This window comes from Mizuhopecten yessoensis, unplaced genomic scaffold, assembly GCF_002113885.1.
Source record: "Mizuhopecten yessoensis strain PY_sf001 unplaced genomic scaffold, ASM211388v2 scaffold10135, whole genome shotgun sequence".
Classification (NCBI taxonomy): domain Eukaryota; kingdom Metazoa; phylum Mollusca; class Bivalvia; order Pectinida; family Pectinidae; genus Mizuhopecten; species Mizuhopecten yessoensis.
In genome coordinates, this window is record NW_018408396.1 from 157,330 (window position 1) to 173,044 (window position 15,715).

General features: G+C 38.8%; 1 protein-coding gene across 1 annotated transcript; it reads left to right on the top strand.

Moving 5' to 3' along the window:
- Positions 1–10,863: 10,863 nt before the first annotated feature.
- Positions 10,864–15,495, top strand: LOC110459616. Its single transcript, XM_021511963.1, has 3 exons — positions 10,864–10,949; positions 11,699–11,858; positions 14,809–15,495. Exons 1-3 carry the CDS (start codon positions 10,916–10,918, stop codon positions 15,116–15,118), a joined length of 504 nt encoding a protein of 167 aa, XP_021367638.1. The 5' UTR covers positions 10,864–10,915; the 3' UTR covers positions 15,119–15,495.
- The last annotated feature ends 220 nt before the right edge of the window (positions 15,496–15,715 follow it).

The following is a 15,715-nucleotide window of genomic DNA, read 5'->3' on the forward strand; positions in this document are numbered from 1 at the left end:
TTACTTAAACCTTGAAGTTCTTTCTTCATAACCCATTAATTTGAATTAGTCATTTTTAGTGTAGTAAACCATTTGAAAGGTAGGTAAGATAACCACATAAGTTATGGCTTTAATGTTTAAGGTGTGATATATCATAAATATAGGATCTTTAATGAGTTTTCATTTCATATGAGAATTTATAAAACGAGTCTTAGGAGTTTATATTTTTGCGAGCCATGGCGAGCCAAAATTAAAACTTCTAGATGAGTTTTATAAAAGCTCATATGAAATGAAAAAAAAAAAGATACTTTTTATTACATAACTCAAACGGAGACAGCCATTTTGTTGCGTCATTCACAATTTATGACGTCACGACATTGTCTATATCATGATGTCACAATCGATTTCTGACTGGAACAGCCAATGAAAAACGCTCAAGGGTATATCACACTAGTGTCATACGTAAAAATATTACAAAAAAAATAAGATCTTTTTCACAAATATTTGCGTTAATTCTGGGATATTGGTCTTTCTGTGGAAAAACGAATATCTCCATGTTGCCACTAACACAATTGTTGCTGCCACTTGCGGTAACGATTTACTATTAGCAGTCACCTGCGTGCTTGCACAGTTGATATCATCCTGTTTGGGTAACTGGGTCTTCGATGACCGGTTCAGTTACATCACCGCCTTCTTCTCGTCGTTTTGCCGTACATTTGGGGCGCTGTGTATGACATTTGTAGTTGTTGTACGCTACCTATCCCTTCGAGATTTTTCATGGACTGGTCCGCGCAACAAAACAGTGTATCTATTTCTTCTGTCATCTATCATTGTGTCATTAGTAGGCGCCGTTCCATGGTATGTCATATCTGGTGAAGAAACGATCCCTTATGGAGAACATGCGGACATGACACAAGAGTATGTTATTGAGCACTGCATCTATTCTTCTAATCGGGGAGTCTGGATATCGTATCAAACGTCGGTATGTCGGCTTATCCCATTCACATTGGCACTGTTCAGCTGCATCAAGATTATCATTATCTCAGCAAAAATAAAGATGAATTCGACATCCAGTTTTGGAACAAATGATCAGATCAGGAGTTTTCCAGAAACGGAACATGACATGACGGTGCTGTTTCTTGTGTTTACACACTTCGTATGTCAGTTGCCACTTTGCATGAACGAAATGTTTATGTGGACACTAAAGAAGGAGAATGGAGTGATCCTGGCCCACCCGTCACTCGCTATGCTGTCCTGGTTGAATTCCGCCATCAATCCAGTGATATCCCTTATAAGGAATCCTAACTTGTCTAACCTCATACAGAACGGGCAATGTTGTTTACCTATCCTGGGCGGAAGTAGGACGTACACTTTTTTACTTTTGGCGTAGCTCCAGAACTTTTTAGGGTTTTCTTTAGCTTCCGGGCTAATCACAGTATACAAATATGAGCTATGAGCTTTCCTAGTTTCCTTTTGCATCTTGCTTTTGATGTTTCTGTATCGGTCCCAGTCTTCAGGTGACTTGCTTTTGATGTTTCTGTATCGGTCCCAGTTTTCAGGTGACTTGCTTTTGATGTTTCTGTATCGATCCCTGTCGTCAGGTGACTTGCTTTTGATGTTTTTGTATCGGTCGCAGTCTTCAGGTGACTTGCTTTTGATGTTTCTGTATCGGTCCCAGTCGTCAGGTGACTTGCTTTTGATGTTTCTGTATCGGTCCCAGTCGTCAGGTGACTTGCTTTTGATGTTTCTGTATCGGTACCAGTCGTCAGGTGACTTGCTTTTGACAGCTTGATTATACGCTCTGCGCTTTTCACACGATAAACTGTCATATTTACAACAACTTTCATCGGTTACTATGCTATGTGTCGTTAGCTCCATAACTATCACAAAAAATCTGTCAAGTAAAGGGAATGTCAATATCATTTCATTTTATAATCCCTATCCTCCTAGCGCGTGGGATGGAACTAGAACACGTTTTACTCACATTCAAAACTGTAGATACCTATGCACAGGCAATTGTTGACTAAGTTGCATCAGTAAAACATGTTGAATGACATGATCATATGTACAACATTTTATTTGACTTTAAATTTCCACATCCACTGCAACTAACACATTGGACTTCTGACGACACTATTCAGCCATATATATCCTTCGCTAACGAGAAAAATACCAATGTACAAATCACATTAGTGGTTTTGCTCTCACTTGACTTAGGTTCATACGCTTCATTCAATCGCAAATCAATTGAAAAATCAATCGCAAATCAATTGAAAAGACCCACAGTAATGGTTGATAAAATATATGGTGTAAACCTTATGTATTTTATATCAGAAGTTTTCTATCACGACTGTTTGAAGGGTTGTTTCTTTGGCTTGTTAACACAATGAAGAAGTGAAATGAATTAAAAAAACCTTGTCGAACCGTTAACAATCATGTTGACAGACTTAGGAATGACGAATGGTTTGGGGTACTTTTTCACGCAGGTGATCGTCAAGGGTCAGTGCTTGGACCCTTGTACTAAAGCTAGGACCAGCAATACAATATATTTTCCCAAAACAAACGGCAGATATATCACCTGTTATCTCTTAAATCACTTTATTAAAGGCAAACATTAAAACATCCAGAGACCGCCTTGATGAAACCGTTTTTATGCTCAAACTCTGATTGTGTGCTCAACTCTATTCTATGTCCCGGTAATGAATTGCTAAAATTTGATGATTTGTCAATAAAAATGTCATTTAGAGTTTGCAAATAACTTGTTATTGTTCATAGTCAATATCGGGAACTTATGGCACAAATATTGTACTTTTAATTTAGATACGCCTCTGTGTTTGTCATTGTTTGTACCCAAGCCTTGATGTTGATACCGTGGTCGACAAAACGTCATTATCACATCCTGTTTTGCAGCGTCTTACAGTATATCTGTTTCGTACTTGTCACAAACCGGCATTTTCTGTCGGCCGTCGTATCAGGAGACTTGGACACATAATTCATACAGCTAAGTCCAGTTTTGAACCCGTGTTTCACCTGAATAGCCAGTCGTCGGGTAAGGTATATTATGATATTTGTATTGGTATAGTCTTGTCTATAGTTGTTCGTTATTTTTGCTGTCTTGAAATTTTTACACTGATGAACTGTATACGTCTACATATGGTGACTTTAACTCAGCGGAAGATTTATAGGTAGATCAAGGGTCCCTATTCCTTTTTTTAGCTCACCTGCCCAAATGGCAAGTGAGCTTATGCCATGGCACAGCGTCCGTCGTCCGTCCGTCAACTTTTCCTTTAAAACGCTTATAGTCCTGAACGGCCTAATGGTTTTTGACTAAATTTAGTCTGGAGCATCCTTATGCCAAGGGGACTCAATTTTGTTCAAACGATGGGTGTGCCCCCCCCCCCCTCCTGGGAACAGATAGTCGGGCTGAATAGGGGAAATAGAGGTAACCCCTTTAAAATCCTTCTTCTACTGTAAGGATTGAGGGATTTTATTCTAATTTAGTCTGGAGCATCATTTGGTAAAGGGGACTCAATTTTGTATAAATGGTGGTTGTGGCACCCCTTGGAGCAGAGGAACGGGGCCCAATAGGGGAAACATAGCAAATTCTTCAAAATCCTTCTGTTTCTGTAGGAATGACAGGATTTTGTCCAAATTTGGTATGCAGCACCCTTGGGTGAAGAGGAACCAATTTTGTATAAACGGTGGGTCTGACCCCCCCTGGGGGGCAGAGAGGCGGGGCCCAATAATGGATATAGAGGAATAGCTTTAATATCCTTCTTCTTCCGTTGGGATGAAGGTATTTTGACCAAATTTGAACAGTAGCATCCTATTTGGAAGGAAAATCAATTTTGTATAAATGGTGGGCTTGAACCACCTGGGGCCTGAGGAGCGGGGCCCAATAGGGGAAACATAGCAAATTCTACAAAATCCTTCTACCTCTGTAGGAATGACAAGATTTGATTAAAGTTTGAATGAAACGGTGGGTCTTGCCCCCCTTGGGGCAGAGAGACGGGCCCAACAAGGGATATAGAGGAATAGCTTTGATATCCTTCTTCTGTAGGAATGACAGGATTATGTCCATATTTGGTCTAAAGCATCATTGGGTGAAGGGGACATCATTTTGTATCAACGATGGGTCTGATCCCCCTGGGGCAAAGTGGCGGGGCCCTATAGGGGAAACCTACCACATTAATCGAAATCCTCCATTTACTTTAGGAATGACAGGATTTTGTCAAATTGCATATAAATATAACCCCTGACTAACCATGTAATACACTACCAGCATGATCCGGCTATTATAACTTCAACTTTTCTAACATTTCCAGGTAAGCGATACATGCCCTCAGGGCCTCTTGTTTAATCGTTACATTTGATAGGGAATACTGTCTCTCCATATCATTCCGAACTACTACCCCCTTTTCGTTATCTACCGGGAGCAATCACAGGGTTACTTAAACCTTGAAGTTCTTTCTTCATAACCCATTAATTTGAATTAGTCATTTTTAGTGTAGTAAACCATTTGAAAGGTAGGTAAGATAACCACATAAGTTATGGCTTTAATGTTTAAGGTGTGATATATGATGAATATAGGATCTTTAATGAGTTTTCATTTCACATGAGAATTTATGAAACGAGTCTTAGGAGTTTATATTTTTGCAAGCCATGGCGAGCCAAAATTAAAACTTCTAGATGAGTTTTATAAAAGCTCACATGAAATGAAAACAAATTTAAGATACTTTTTATTACATAACTCAAACGGAGACAGCCATTTTGTTGCGCCATTCACAATTTATGCCGTCACGACATTGTCTATATCATGATGTCACAATCGATTTCTGACTGGAAAAGCCAATGAAAAACGCTCAAGGGTATATCACACTAGTGACATACGTAAAAATATTACACGGGCGAATTCACTGGATAACAGGCCGATTATGTGATAAAGGAAAAAATATATATAAAAAAAACCGATAGGGTTAATTTTACAAGGTCAAGAAATAATTTTGTTTCTGACGATTTTTTTTTTATTTCTCGAAAGGTATTGTTACAAAATTGCTCTATCTCTTAAGTGAATTCAAATCAACATTACCTGAAACCCAGATCAAAAATGTATCTTTAATGTGTTATTCTTCTCTTTATAGCATTTTCCATCGAAAGCTGAGGTCCATATTCTCCAAGGATGACAATGCAGAACACCACATTCTCTCAGACAAATAGCACTCCCCTTTTGGCGGGAAATATCACCATCTCAATAAGCCTTGCCATGATCTTTTTCACAAATATTTGCGTTAATTCTGGGATATTGGTCTTTCTGTGGAAAAACGAATATCTCCATGTTGCCACTAACACAATTGTTGCTGCCACTTGCGGTAACGATTTACTATTAGCAGTCACCTGCGTGCTTGCACAGTTGATATCATCCTGTTTGGGTAACTGGGTCTTCGATGACCGGTTCAGTTACATCACCGCCTTCTTCTCGTCGTTTTGCCGTACATTTGGGGCGCTGTGTATGACATTTGTAGTTGTTGTACGCTACCTATCCCTTCGAGATTTTTCATGGACTGGTCCGCGCAACAAAACAGTGTATCTATTTCTTCTGTCATCTATCATTGTGTCATTAGTAGGCGCCGTTCCATGGTATGTCATATCTGGTGAAGAAACGATCCCTTATGGAGAACATGCGGACATGACACAAGAGTATGTTATTGAGCACTGCATCTATTCTTCTAATCGGGGAGTCTGGATATCGTATCAAACGTCGGTATGTCGGCTTATCCCATTCACATTGGCACTGTTCAGCTGCATCAAGATTATCATTATCTCAGCAAAAATAAAGATGAATTCGACATCCAGTTTTGGAACAAATGATCAGATCAGGAGTTTTTCAGAAACGGAACATGCCATGACGGTGCTGTTTCTTGTGTTTACACACTTCGTATGTCAGTTGCCACTTTGCATGAACGAAATGTTTATGTGGACACTAAAGAAGGAGAATGGAGTGATCCTGGCCCACCCGTCACTCGCTATGCTGTCCTGGTTGAATTCCGCCATCAATCCAGTGATATACCTTATAAGGAATCCTAACTTGTCTAACCTCATACAGAACGGGCAATGTTGTTTACCTATCCTGGGCGGAAGTAGGACGTACACTGAGTCCCGTCACTCCGTTAATACACTGTCGACTTCGGAAAGTTTCAGTGTTGGCAAGGACTCCGTTAGTACAGGCTATTGTAAGGAGATGACGACATAAATATCTGTAATTGAGATATTTCATGTTTTTTCCACTGGAAATTGTTAGGTCCACTTGACATCACATTACAGCCTTCAGCCAAACGCATGTGACAAATACATTAACTGGGTTTGTGACGTCTCAATAAAATACACAGGGTGGTATTGACTAGGTGTCGTGACGTCATACTTAAATAGAGAGAGAGAGTGATATTGGATATGTATTGTGATCATGTAGTTAAACTAGGATCGTTTATACAAGAAAGCAGTACATTTTGCTACATACCAGTTGCAGACAGTGACATTTTCATCATTTTCCTAAAATGTTTTCATCGATAATTGGTATTGGCGATACTATTATTATAATTTATCTGTTGAAATGCAGTTAACTGCTAAAAACATTTTTTTTTGGGGAAAAAAAAGAATTAAATAAATATTATAAACTAGAGTGCGGCGCAAACTGTTGAACTTTTAGGTATTAACGCGTTTATGTTTCGTGCACGATATCCACTCGGGGTAAGAGTGTTGGATATGTTGGTAATAACGATTTTGTTATAATGTATACATTTTGATATTAGTGGTGCTTTTTTAATTATTGATATGTTGAAATACATCTAACTGCTATTTTTATTCTTTAACAAATATTATAAACTACAGTGCGATGTACACATGTTGAACATTATGGTGAGGCCATCCTCGATATCCAGAAATTACGTATATACGCTCACTTTTGCTCTCTACACCCCTGGAATATGTCATAGCAAAATTGAAGGCACGAAGACAGCTGTCTAAGGTAAATAAAAACCTGACCAATCGCTAGGCTGATACCTGTCCTTTGAAGATTACAAAGGAAAGACGCCCGACTTCAAAGCCTGTCAATTTTTACCGTTACGTGACCGCGAGATTCTTTTGATGTACATCAAAGGATTGAACTAGTCTACAAGGTGGCGCACATCGAGCCTTTAATTTTGCTATGACATATTACAGGGGTGTAGAGAGCGAAAGTGAGCGTAACCCCTGGATATCGTGGATGTGGTGAAGCACGCGATTATGTTTCGTGCTGTTTTCCACTCAGGGTAAGACAGCCTGGCCGGACGTGTGTACTACCCTGTTCAACGGAACAGAAATATTCAGATCTTAACTGATAGAAGTTAGTTTCTTTTTGTTCAACACCCCTTTTTGTTGAACCAATATTTGAAGAAACTATCGGTATTCCAATTCTCACGAACTGAGTGTTATCTCCAGTATATTTTTATTTTTATTTTGTATTTAAATGAAGAATGATTTGTTTGGTGTAGAACACTGTTAACTTCTAGAAGATGTGTATGCCTTCGTGTCTTCTGTTTGTTTGCCGAGTATTTTCGTATCGATTTTGAGCTAATTTTCATTGTAAATATTTTTCTGTTTTTTTTTTTTGATGATATGAAGGTTTGGCAAAAATAAACCTACCAGTAAGTAATATACAATGTAGTTACATGTGAAGGGAGCTCAAGCAAATCACTGCCTTGACTTTTTGGAGGGGTGGGGTTGGTGATGGGTGTTGTTTGTGTATAGCTATGTTTATATTACTGATGTTTTCCCCCGAGATTGATAGAATGTTAAGGAAGGACATCTTGATTATATATTTTACTCGAAAGTAAGTGTGTTGCCTGAATTTTATTGTTTATATATTTATACTTATATACAGAAACATTCTGGCCCTGAAAATCCGTGATCCACTTACAACTCCATCGTATAACTATAACCTGCTTTTGAGTGATTTCTATACACAGTGACATAGCGTCATAGGTCTGGATATTATTTAGTTGTGACACGAATATAAGCTTTATGGTAGTAACGTACTTTTATATTGTATTGCAGTATTATTGTTTTTCCAATAAAATATATTTTAATGTGAACAATGTAGTTTGTTTTTAATTTTAATATTATAGCTATTACAGTTTAATATTCTAAAATAGATTCAATAAAAAACGTTTAAAATAGACTCTATAAAAAAATAGAATGTAAAGATCTCTGTTTGTAGAAAGCTTTGAAAACCACTGTTTGTAAGATTGCGTTTAGTTGGTGGTAGAATGGGGTAAAATTTGAAAGATGTTATTACAAAACCCAGGTTTAGCAATGCCAAGAATTTCCCATTATTGAGATGAAATATCAGGACCTGTCGGTGTCCCTTTTTACAGCGTTATGGAGCGGGAGCTATTTTCCAACTAGACAAGTCAAACCCCAACATGACGTTTCAGAGGCAACACAAATGTCCAAATGTTTCCAGACTTGTCACCTAGGGTTGGGATGTTTCAGCTTGGTCGAGCCTAAACGCAGGAGTAGAACATTTCCACTTTAGACGTCATTAACGGTCTATAACAGCTGCTAGATACAGGCTAATGGAGGACCACCATCCTCGATATCCAGGGGTTACGCTCACTTCCGCTCTCTGCACCCCTGTAATATGTCACAGCAAAATTGAAGGCTCAGCGTGCGCCACTTTGTAGATGAGACGAGGAGACTAGTTCGATCCTTTGATATACATCAAAAGAATTTCGCGGTCACTTAATGGTAGAAATCTTCAAAAGGACAGGTACCAGCCTAGCGATTGGTCAGTTTTTCCCCCTGAGACCAATCAAACAGCTACCTTCGTGCCTTCTTTTTTGCTATGACATATTCCAGGGGTGCAGAGAGCGAAAGTGAGCGTCAAGGATGGAGGACCGACAGCCCAACCTCCGCGCTATTTAGTTATGTATTTCTTTAGCTGTTATTAGCTCACCTGGCCCGAAGGGCAATGTGAGCTTATGCCGTACTGCGGCGTCTGTCGTCCGTCAGTCAACATTTTCTTGTGAACGACTTCTTCTGAAGAACTGGAGGACCTGGGGTCATACTATTTGGCCAGTAGATACCTAGGTTGAGTGCTATAGATTTTCCTTATTAAAAGGACATTGACCTAGTTTCAAGGTCACAGGTGTCAAATATGTTAAAAACTTCAAACAACAATATCCTAAGAACCATTTGGAATAGAGTCATGATACTTGTTAATATGTTATGTAGTCCAGCAGTGCAAATCCTTTTCCTAATTACAGTAATAAGTTCAAAGGTCAACTTTAAGTGCTAGCTGGGAGCCAAACAAGAACATGGGTTAAAAGCTTTAACAATATTCGTCTCAGGTTCCAAAAGGCCCAGGGTCATGATATTTGGCCAGTAGGTACCTGAGATTGCGTGCTATAAAGTTTCCCCATTAAAATGACTTGACCTAGTTTCAAGGTCAGAGGTGTCAAAAAAACTTCAAACAACAATATCCTAAGAATCATTGGGACTAGAGTCATGATACTTGGGTATGTAATTTAGTCTAGCAGTGCAAATTCTTCTCTTTATTTCAGTAATGAGGTCAAAGGTCAACTTTAAGTGCTAGTTGGGGGTCAAACGTCAACATGCGTTAAACGCTTTAACAATATTCTTCTCTAGTTCCATAAGGGGTAAAGTGCTATGAAGTTTCCTCATTAAAATGACATTGACCTAGTTTCAAGGTCACAGGTGTCAAATATGTTAAAAACTTCAAACAATAATATCCTAAGAATCATTGGGACTAGAGTCATGATAATTAAGTATGTTATGTAGACCAGCAGTGCGGATCCTTTTCCTAATTACAGTAATGAGGTCAAAGGCTAACTTTAAGTGTTAGCTGGGGGTCAAACGTCAACATGGGTTAAAAGCTTCAACAATCTTCTACTCAAGTTCCATAAGGCCCAGTGTCATGATATTTGGCCAGTAGGTACCTGGGATGGAGTGGTATACAGTTTCCTCATTAAAATGACCTTGACCTAATTTTAAGGTCACAGGGGTCAAATATGTTAAAAACGTCAAACAACAATATCCTAAGAGCCATTTGGTCTAGAGTCATGATACTTAGGTATGTTATGTATAGACTAACTGAATCGTGTTCCATATTTCACTAATGATGTCAAATGTCAACTTTAAGTGCTAGCCGGAGTCAAAGGTCAACGCGGGTTAAAAGCTTTAAAATTAACATTTCAAATTTCAAACAACAATATCTTAAGAAGCGTTTAAGAGATGTTAAATGTCTTGTGTTCTAGTTACCAAGTTTGGTCTGAAGTAACCTATATGTCAGTTTCATGTAACCAAAGAAACATGTGAGCGATACAGGCCCTCTGGGACTCTTGTTTAAAGACCTTTAAAAACACTCAGACGGCTAACATTTTGCTGATTAATAACATATAATTTCAGTTTTTGTTTTTGTATGAAAAACCCCAGCTAACATTTCCTTTTTATTGAATACTTTTTTGTAAGTTACAATCAAGTATTTTGATGTTTACCGTATTTTAACTAGTGTTTACTTTAATTTGTAGGATAAGGTAATTCGATAGTTTTAATAAAGTGATATTTTACGTTAAAATCGTTATTGATAATAAAGAATTTGGTTATTTTTATAAATAAACCATCAAATAATAAAATGCAATTAATGTATTTAAACAACAAATATGCTACAAGCAAATATGTTCACCTCTGGCTCTATGATACCATACAATGCGTCCCATAAGTTAAATAGTCAAGCTCACAGTGTTTACTTGTTGTAAGATACGGTTGGGCTCAGTGCGCCTACAGCCGAACGTTTGTGACATTGGGATATCATACTGTGGTAGTAACAGTAGAGGAGCGAGGTCACGCTATCTAGCAGGAGGTCTGACCAGGTGTTGACACGATGTCAAATAAGATATTGGTACTACAAACAGGAGGTCAGTATCACTTGTTACACAAATCTGTGTATCTAAAGACGTAGCTGTCGACGTATCATAACTAACATTGCCCTTTCCCTATATGAAATATCAACTCAGCTACTTAACACAGTGCGTAAGGGTGTACATTGTTGAACCGATGTGCGGCTGAATTTCACGCTGTTCTTTCTGGTAAGACGCTTTCAAAGTCATGCATTCATGATGCTATACCTGGTGTCGTTGTTTTCTTGGTAATACGTATTGTTGATATTTATTGAAACAAAGCTGATTGCTCACAGAAATATTTAAACCCGGAGTTAAATATTAAATATTAAAATTTACCTTGTTGTTGTTGTATATAAACATATGACGAAAAATTAATTCTACTGCATTTTTCACAAACGAATTGCATACATTATATATATATATACACATTATCGACGCAAGAAATTCCACGTCTAGTTGTTTTGAAATAACGTATAAACAAATACATATACTCCCCTTCAAGGTATTGCATGAACAATTAATTGCATTTGTCAAAAATGGACTTAATCTCAACGGGTATATGACAATATTTTTAAGGACATTGACATTCTATAAATTTACGAATCTATAACGATATGGTGATGTAATACGTATCGGACAATTAATCGTCGAGTTTTTAGGGCGACATGCACCTCTTTCAAAACAACATAAAAGCCCCACACAACGGACCTTAACTGATACAACTACGTAGTTGATGTTTTCTCATTGTCTCTCATTTCTGTCAGGTACTTTGGATAAATGCTACCCAAAGACTATCCTTGGTTATGCCTTCGAGATAGGTGAGCCTGCTGTCTCGCGCGTCCTTGACCGCGTGAAATCGTCCTTAGCCGTGGAAGTGAAAAGCGTGTGTAGGTTAGATAGCCAGGACATACGTCAAGAGGACAGGTGAGTTTAGACATAAGTGGAGGTTAGATAGCCAGGGTATACGTCACGAGACAGGTGAGTAGATTAAGATATGAAAGTGTAGGTTAGGTTAGATAGCCAGGATATACGTCACGAGGACAGGTGAGTAGATATACAGGTGTATGTTAGATAGCCAGGATATACGTCACGAGACAGGTGAGTAGAGATATAGGTGTAGGTTATATAGCCAGGTCATACGTCACGAGACAGGTGAGTAGAGATATAGGTGCCAGGATATACGTCACGAGGACAGGCGAGTAGATATATAGGTGTAGTTTAGATTACCAGGATATACGTCACGAGGACAGGTGAATAGATATACAGGTGTATGTTAGATAGCCAGGATATATGTCACGAGGACCGGGGAGTAGAGATATAGGGGCCAGGATATACGTCACGAGGACAGGCGAGTAGATATGTAGGTGTAGTTTAGATTACCAGGATATACGTCACGAGGACAAGTGAGTAGGTATATAGGTGTAGGTTAGATAGCCAGGACATACGTCACGAGGACAGGTGAGTAGAGATAAAGGTGTAGTTTAGATAACTAGGATATACGTCACGAGGACAGGTTAGTAGAGATAAAGGTGTAGGTTAGATAGCCAGGATATACGTCACGAGGACAGGTGAGTAGAGATAAAGGTGTAGTTTAGATAGCCAGGACATACGTCACGAGACAGGTGAATAGAGATAAAGGTGTAGGTTAGATAGCCAGGATATATGTCACGAGGACAGGTGAGTAGAGATATAGGTTGGGGTTAGATAGCCAGGATATACGTCACGAGGACAGGCTAGTAGAGATAAAGGTGTAGGTTTGATAGCCAGGACATACGTCACGAGGACAGGTGAGTAGAGATAAAGGTGTAGGTTTGATAGCCAGGACATAAGTCACGAGGACAGGTGAGTAGAGATATAGGTTGGGTTTAGATAGCCAGGATATACGTCACGAGGACAAGTGAGTAGATATATAAGTGTAGGTTAGATAGCCAGGATATATGTCACGAGGACCGGTGAGTAGATATACAGGTGTATGTTAGATAGCCAGGATATATGTCACGAGTACAGATGAGTAGATTACAATATGAAAGTGTAGGTTAGGTTAGATAGCCAGGATATATGACCAGGACAGGTGAGTAGAGATATAGGTGCCAGGATATACGTCACGAGGACAAGTGAGTAGATATATAAGTGTAGGTTAGATAGCCAGGATATATGTCACGAGGACAGGTGAGTAAATATATAGGTGGAGGTTAGATAACCAGGATATACGTCACGAGGACAGTTGAGTAGAGATATAGGTGGAGGTTAGATAGCCATGATATACGTCACGAGGACAGGCGCGGAGATATATAGGTGTATGTTAGATAGCCAGGATATACGTCACGAGGACAAGTGAGTAGATATACAGGTGTATGTTAGATAGCCAGGATATATGTCACGAGTACAGATGAGTAGATTACAATATGAAAGTGTAGGTTAGGTTAGATAGCCAGGATATATGTGACCAGGACAGGTGAGCAAAGACATAAGTGGAGGTTATATAGCTAAGGTATACTTCACGAGACAGGTGAGTAGAGAGATAGGTCGAGGTTAGATAGCCAGGATATACGCCACGAGGACAGATGAGTATGAATATAGGTGTATGTTATATAGCCAGGATATACGTCACGAGAACAGGTGAGTAGAGATATAGGTGTAGTTTAGATAGCCAGGATATACGTCAAGAGGTAGTTGGTTGGGGTAATCGACCTTGTAAAGAGTGTAATGTTTGGGTGAAATGAACTTTCTTCGCAGATGTTGACTTTGGTTCAATGCCCGGTAATCGTGGAAAGCATTGACTTTTCAGACGAATCGCTGCTTGCCAAAAACAAGTGGTATAGAAAATTGTCTGAGGTTAGTCAGAAGTAACTGACTTTCGCCTTTTAAAAAAAGGAAACTGTTCGTTGTCGACATTTGTATCAATAGACAATCCTTCATATTTGCATAAAAAGTGTGTCAATTATTACGGACTAGTCTGGGGGTGCTATAGGGTTTAACACATAAGATTGCAATTTGGAAAAAATGTGTCTACAGAACACGTGCTATTATCCATGTACTGCACACTCAGGCAGGCACGCATGTTAAGATATTATGCATGTTAAAGCTACAATGTCCTTATTTTGGTTAGATATCAATGTTATATGATAATAATAATGACTATCATAGCACAGAGTAGGACGATAAAAGGGACTGAGAGAATGATGGAACTTTTCAGGAAGCAGGGCATGTTGATGTATTTGCCTCTTTGCGATAGCGTAGATCTGATGTCGACTTTAGAGTGCCCCCTTACTGAAAAACCACTTACAACGAGTAAACCAGTTATCGCAATAACACTAAATGCTGCATTTAGAAAGAATAACAACTGACTTTGGTATATCTCGGCCTGGGGACAGAACCCATTGCCTACCACACTTTGTCGAAAGCTCAACATTCAGGCCAAAAGTGAGGTATTGCCAAGCAAGGTACTAGGAAACAAAACAAAAAGGTTTTCCGGAAGTAAAGAGAAAATATCAAAATCCCAAATGTTGCAATGGGGGAAGCAGATCAATTGTGTTATTTTTAATGTCCCCTTATTAGAAGAAACAAAAGAGAGATCCCGATTCTGCAGGGGCCCACATAAGTCGCCTTTTACGTAGTGAAGTGGGATACAGAAGGCCTCTACTTTCCCCGAACCTGCTGGGGTGTCTAATTTCTGGGTGACCTTCATACTGTCATATCCGGAGAACACGCGTAGTACAAAGCTTCCCTTTCCGCATCACACGGATTCGGTGGAAATGAGAAACAAGTTCACGTTATCTATTTTTGGTGAAGATATCCACAAAAGAGAACTACGCAAAACAATTTTGCGAAAAAAGGTTATCATTGTGTTTTAAACAAACTGTTTGTTTTGTAGGGTGAAGCTTGCCGGTGCGTGTCGTGAGACGGAAGTAAAGAGGATTTTGGTGACGCATGGTACGGATACAATGCTAGAAACAGCAGACATGTTGTCGAAGGAACAACTTGACAAGATTATAGTTCTGACTGGTTCCTTCCTTCCGGAAACATTTAAGGATTCTGATGCTGATTTTAATATAGGATTTGCGATTGGCTGTTTACAGACGATGACTTCCATTGGTGTATATGTGGCCATGAATGGATGTGTCTTGCCATGGTCTAACTGTCGCAGAGATTCACAGACAAATATGTTTGGGCCAATAGAGTAGTTTGAAACCTTTATAATGTGTAAATGATACGGAAACGCCTTATGCTACCCCAATAAGTATTGTAAACGTTCTTATTATATAGAGCACGGACGTTTTTTTCGAGTTAACGAATTTGCAATAGAAAACTATATACAAAATCTTAAGTTTGCGAAATCAAAATTAGTCGAAATAGCATTAAAAAACATTTGAATAAGATAACCGCATATATATTTACAGAATAAAGATAATATTGTCAGTATACAAATGGATAAAATTTGTACTGTATGGAGATTATTTCAAAGTTAACGGTAGAGACTATAACAGTATAATCAACTCATGGTGACGTCACCCGCATCTAACTAAGCGGTATTAGTAATGGACCACTTCATTAGGTAGAGAATTACGCCACTTTTCTATAATGTGAGGTGAGGTTCTTGTAAAATTTATGTAACTGAAACTATGTAAATACAAATGAATTAATTCGTTCATTCATTTATTAGCTCACCTGGCCCGAAGGGCCAAGTGAGCTTGTGGCATGGTGCGGCGTTTGTCGTCCGTCCGTCGTCCGTCCGTTGTCAACTTTCTACTTTATACAATTTCTTCTGAATAACCAAGAGG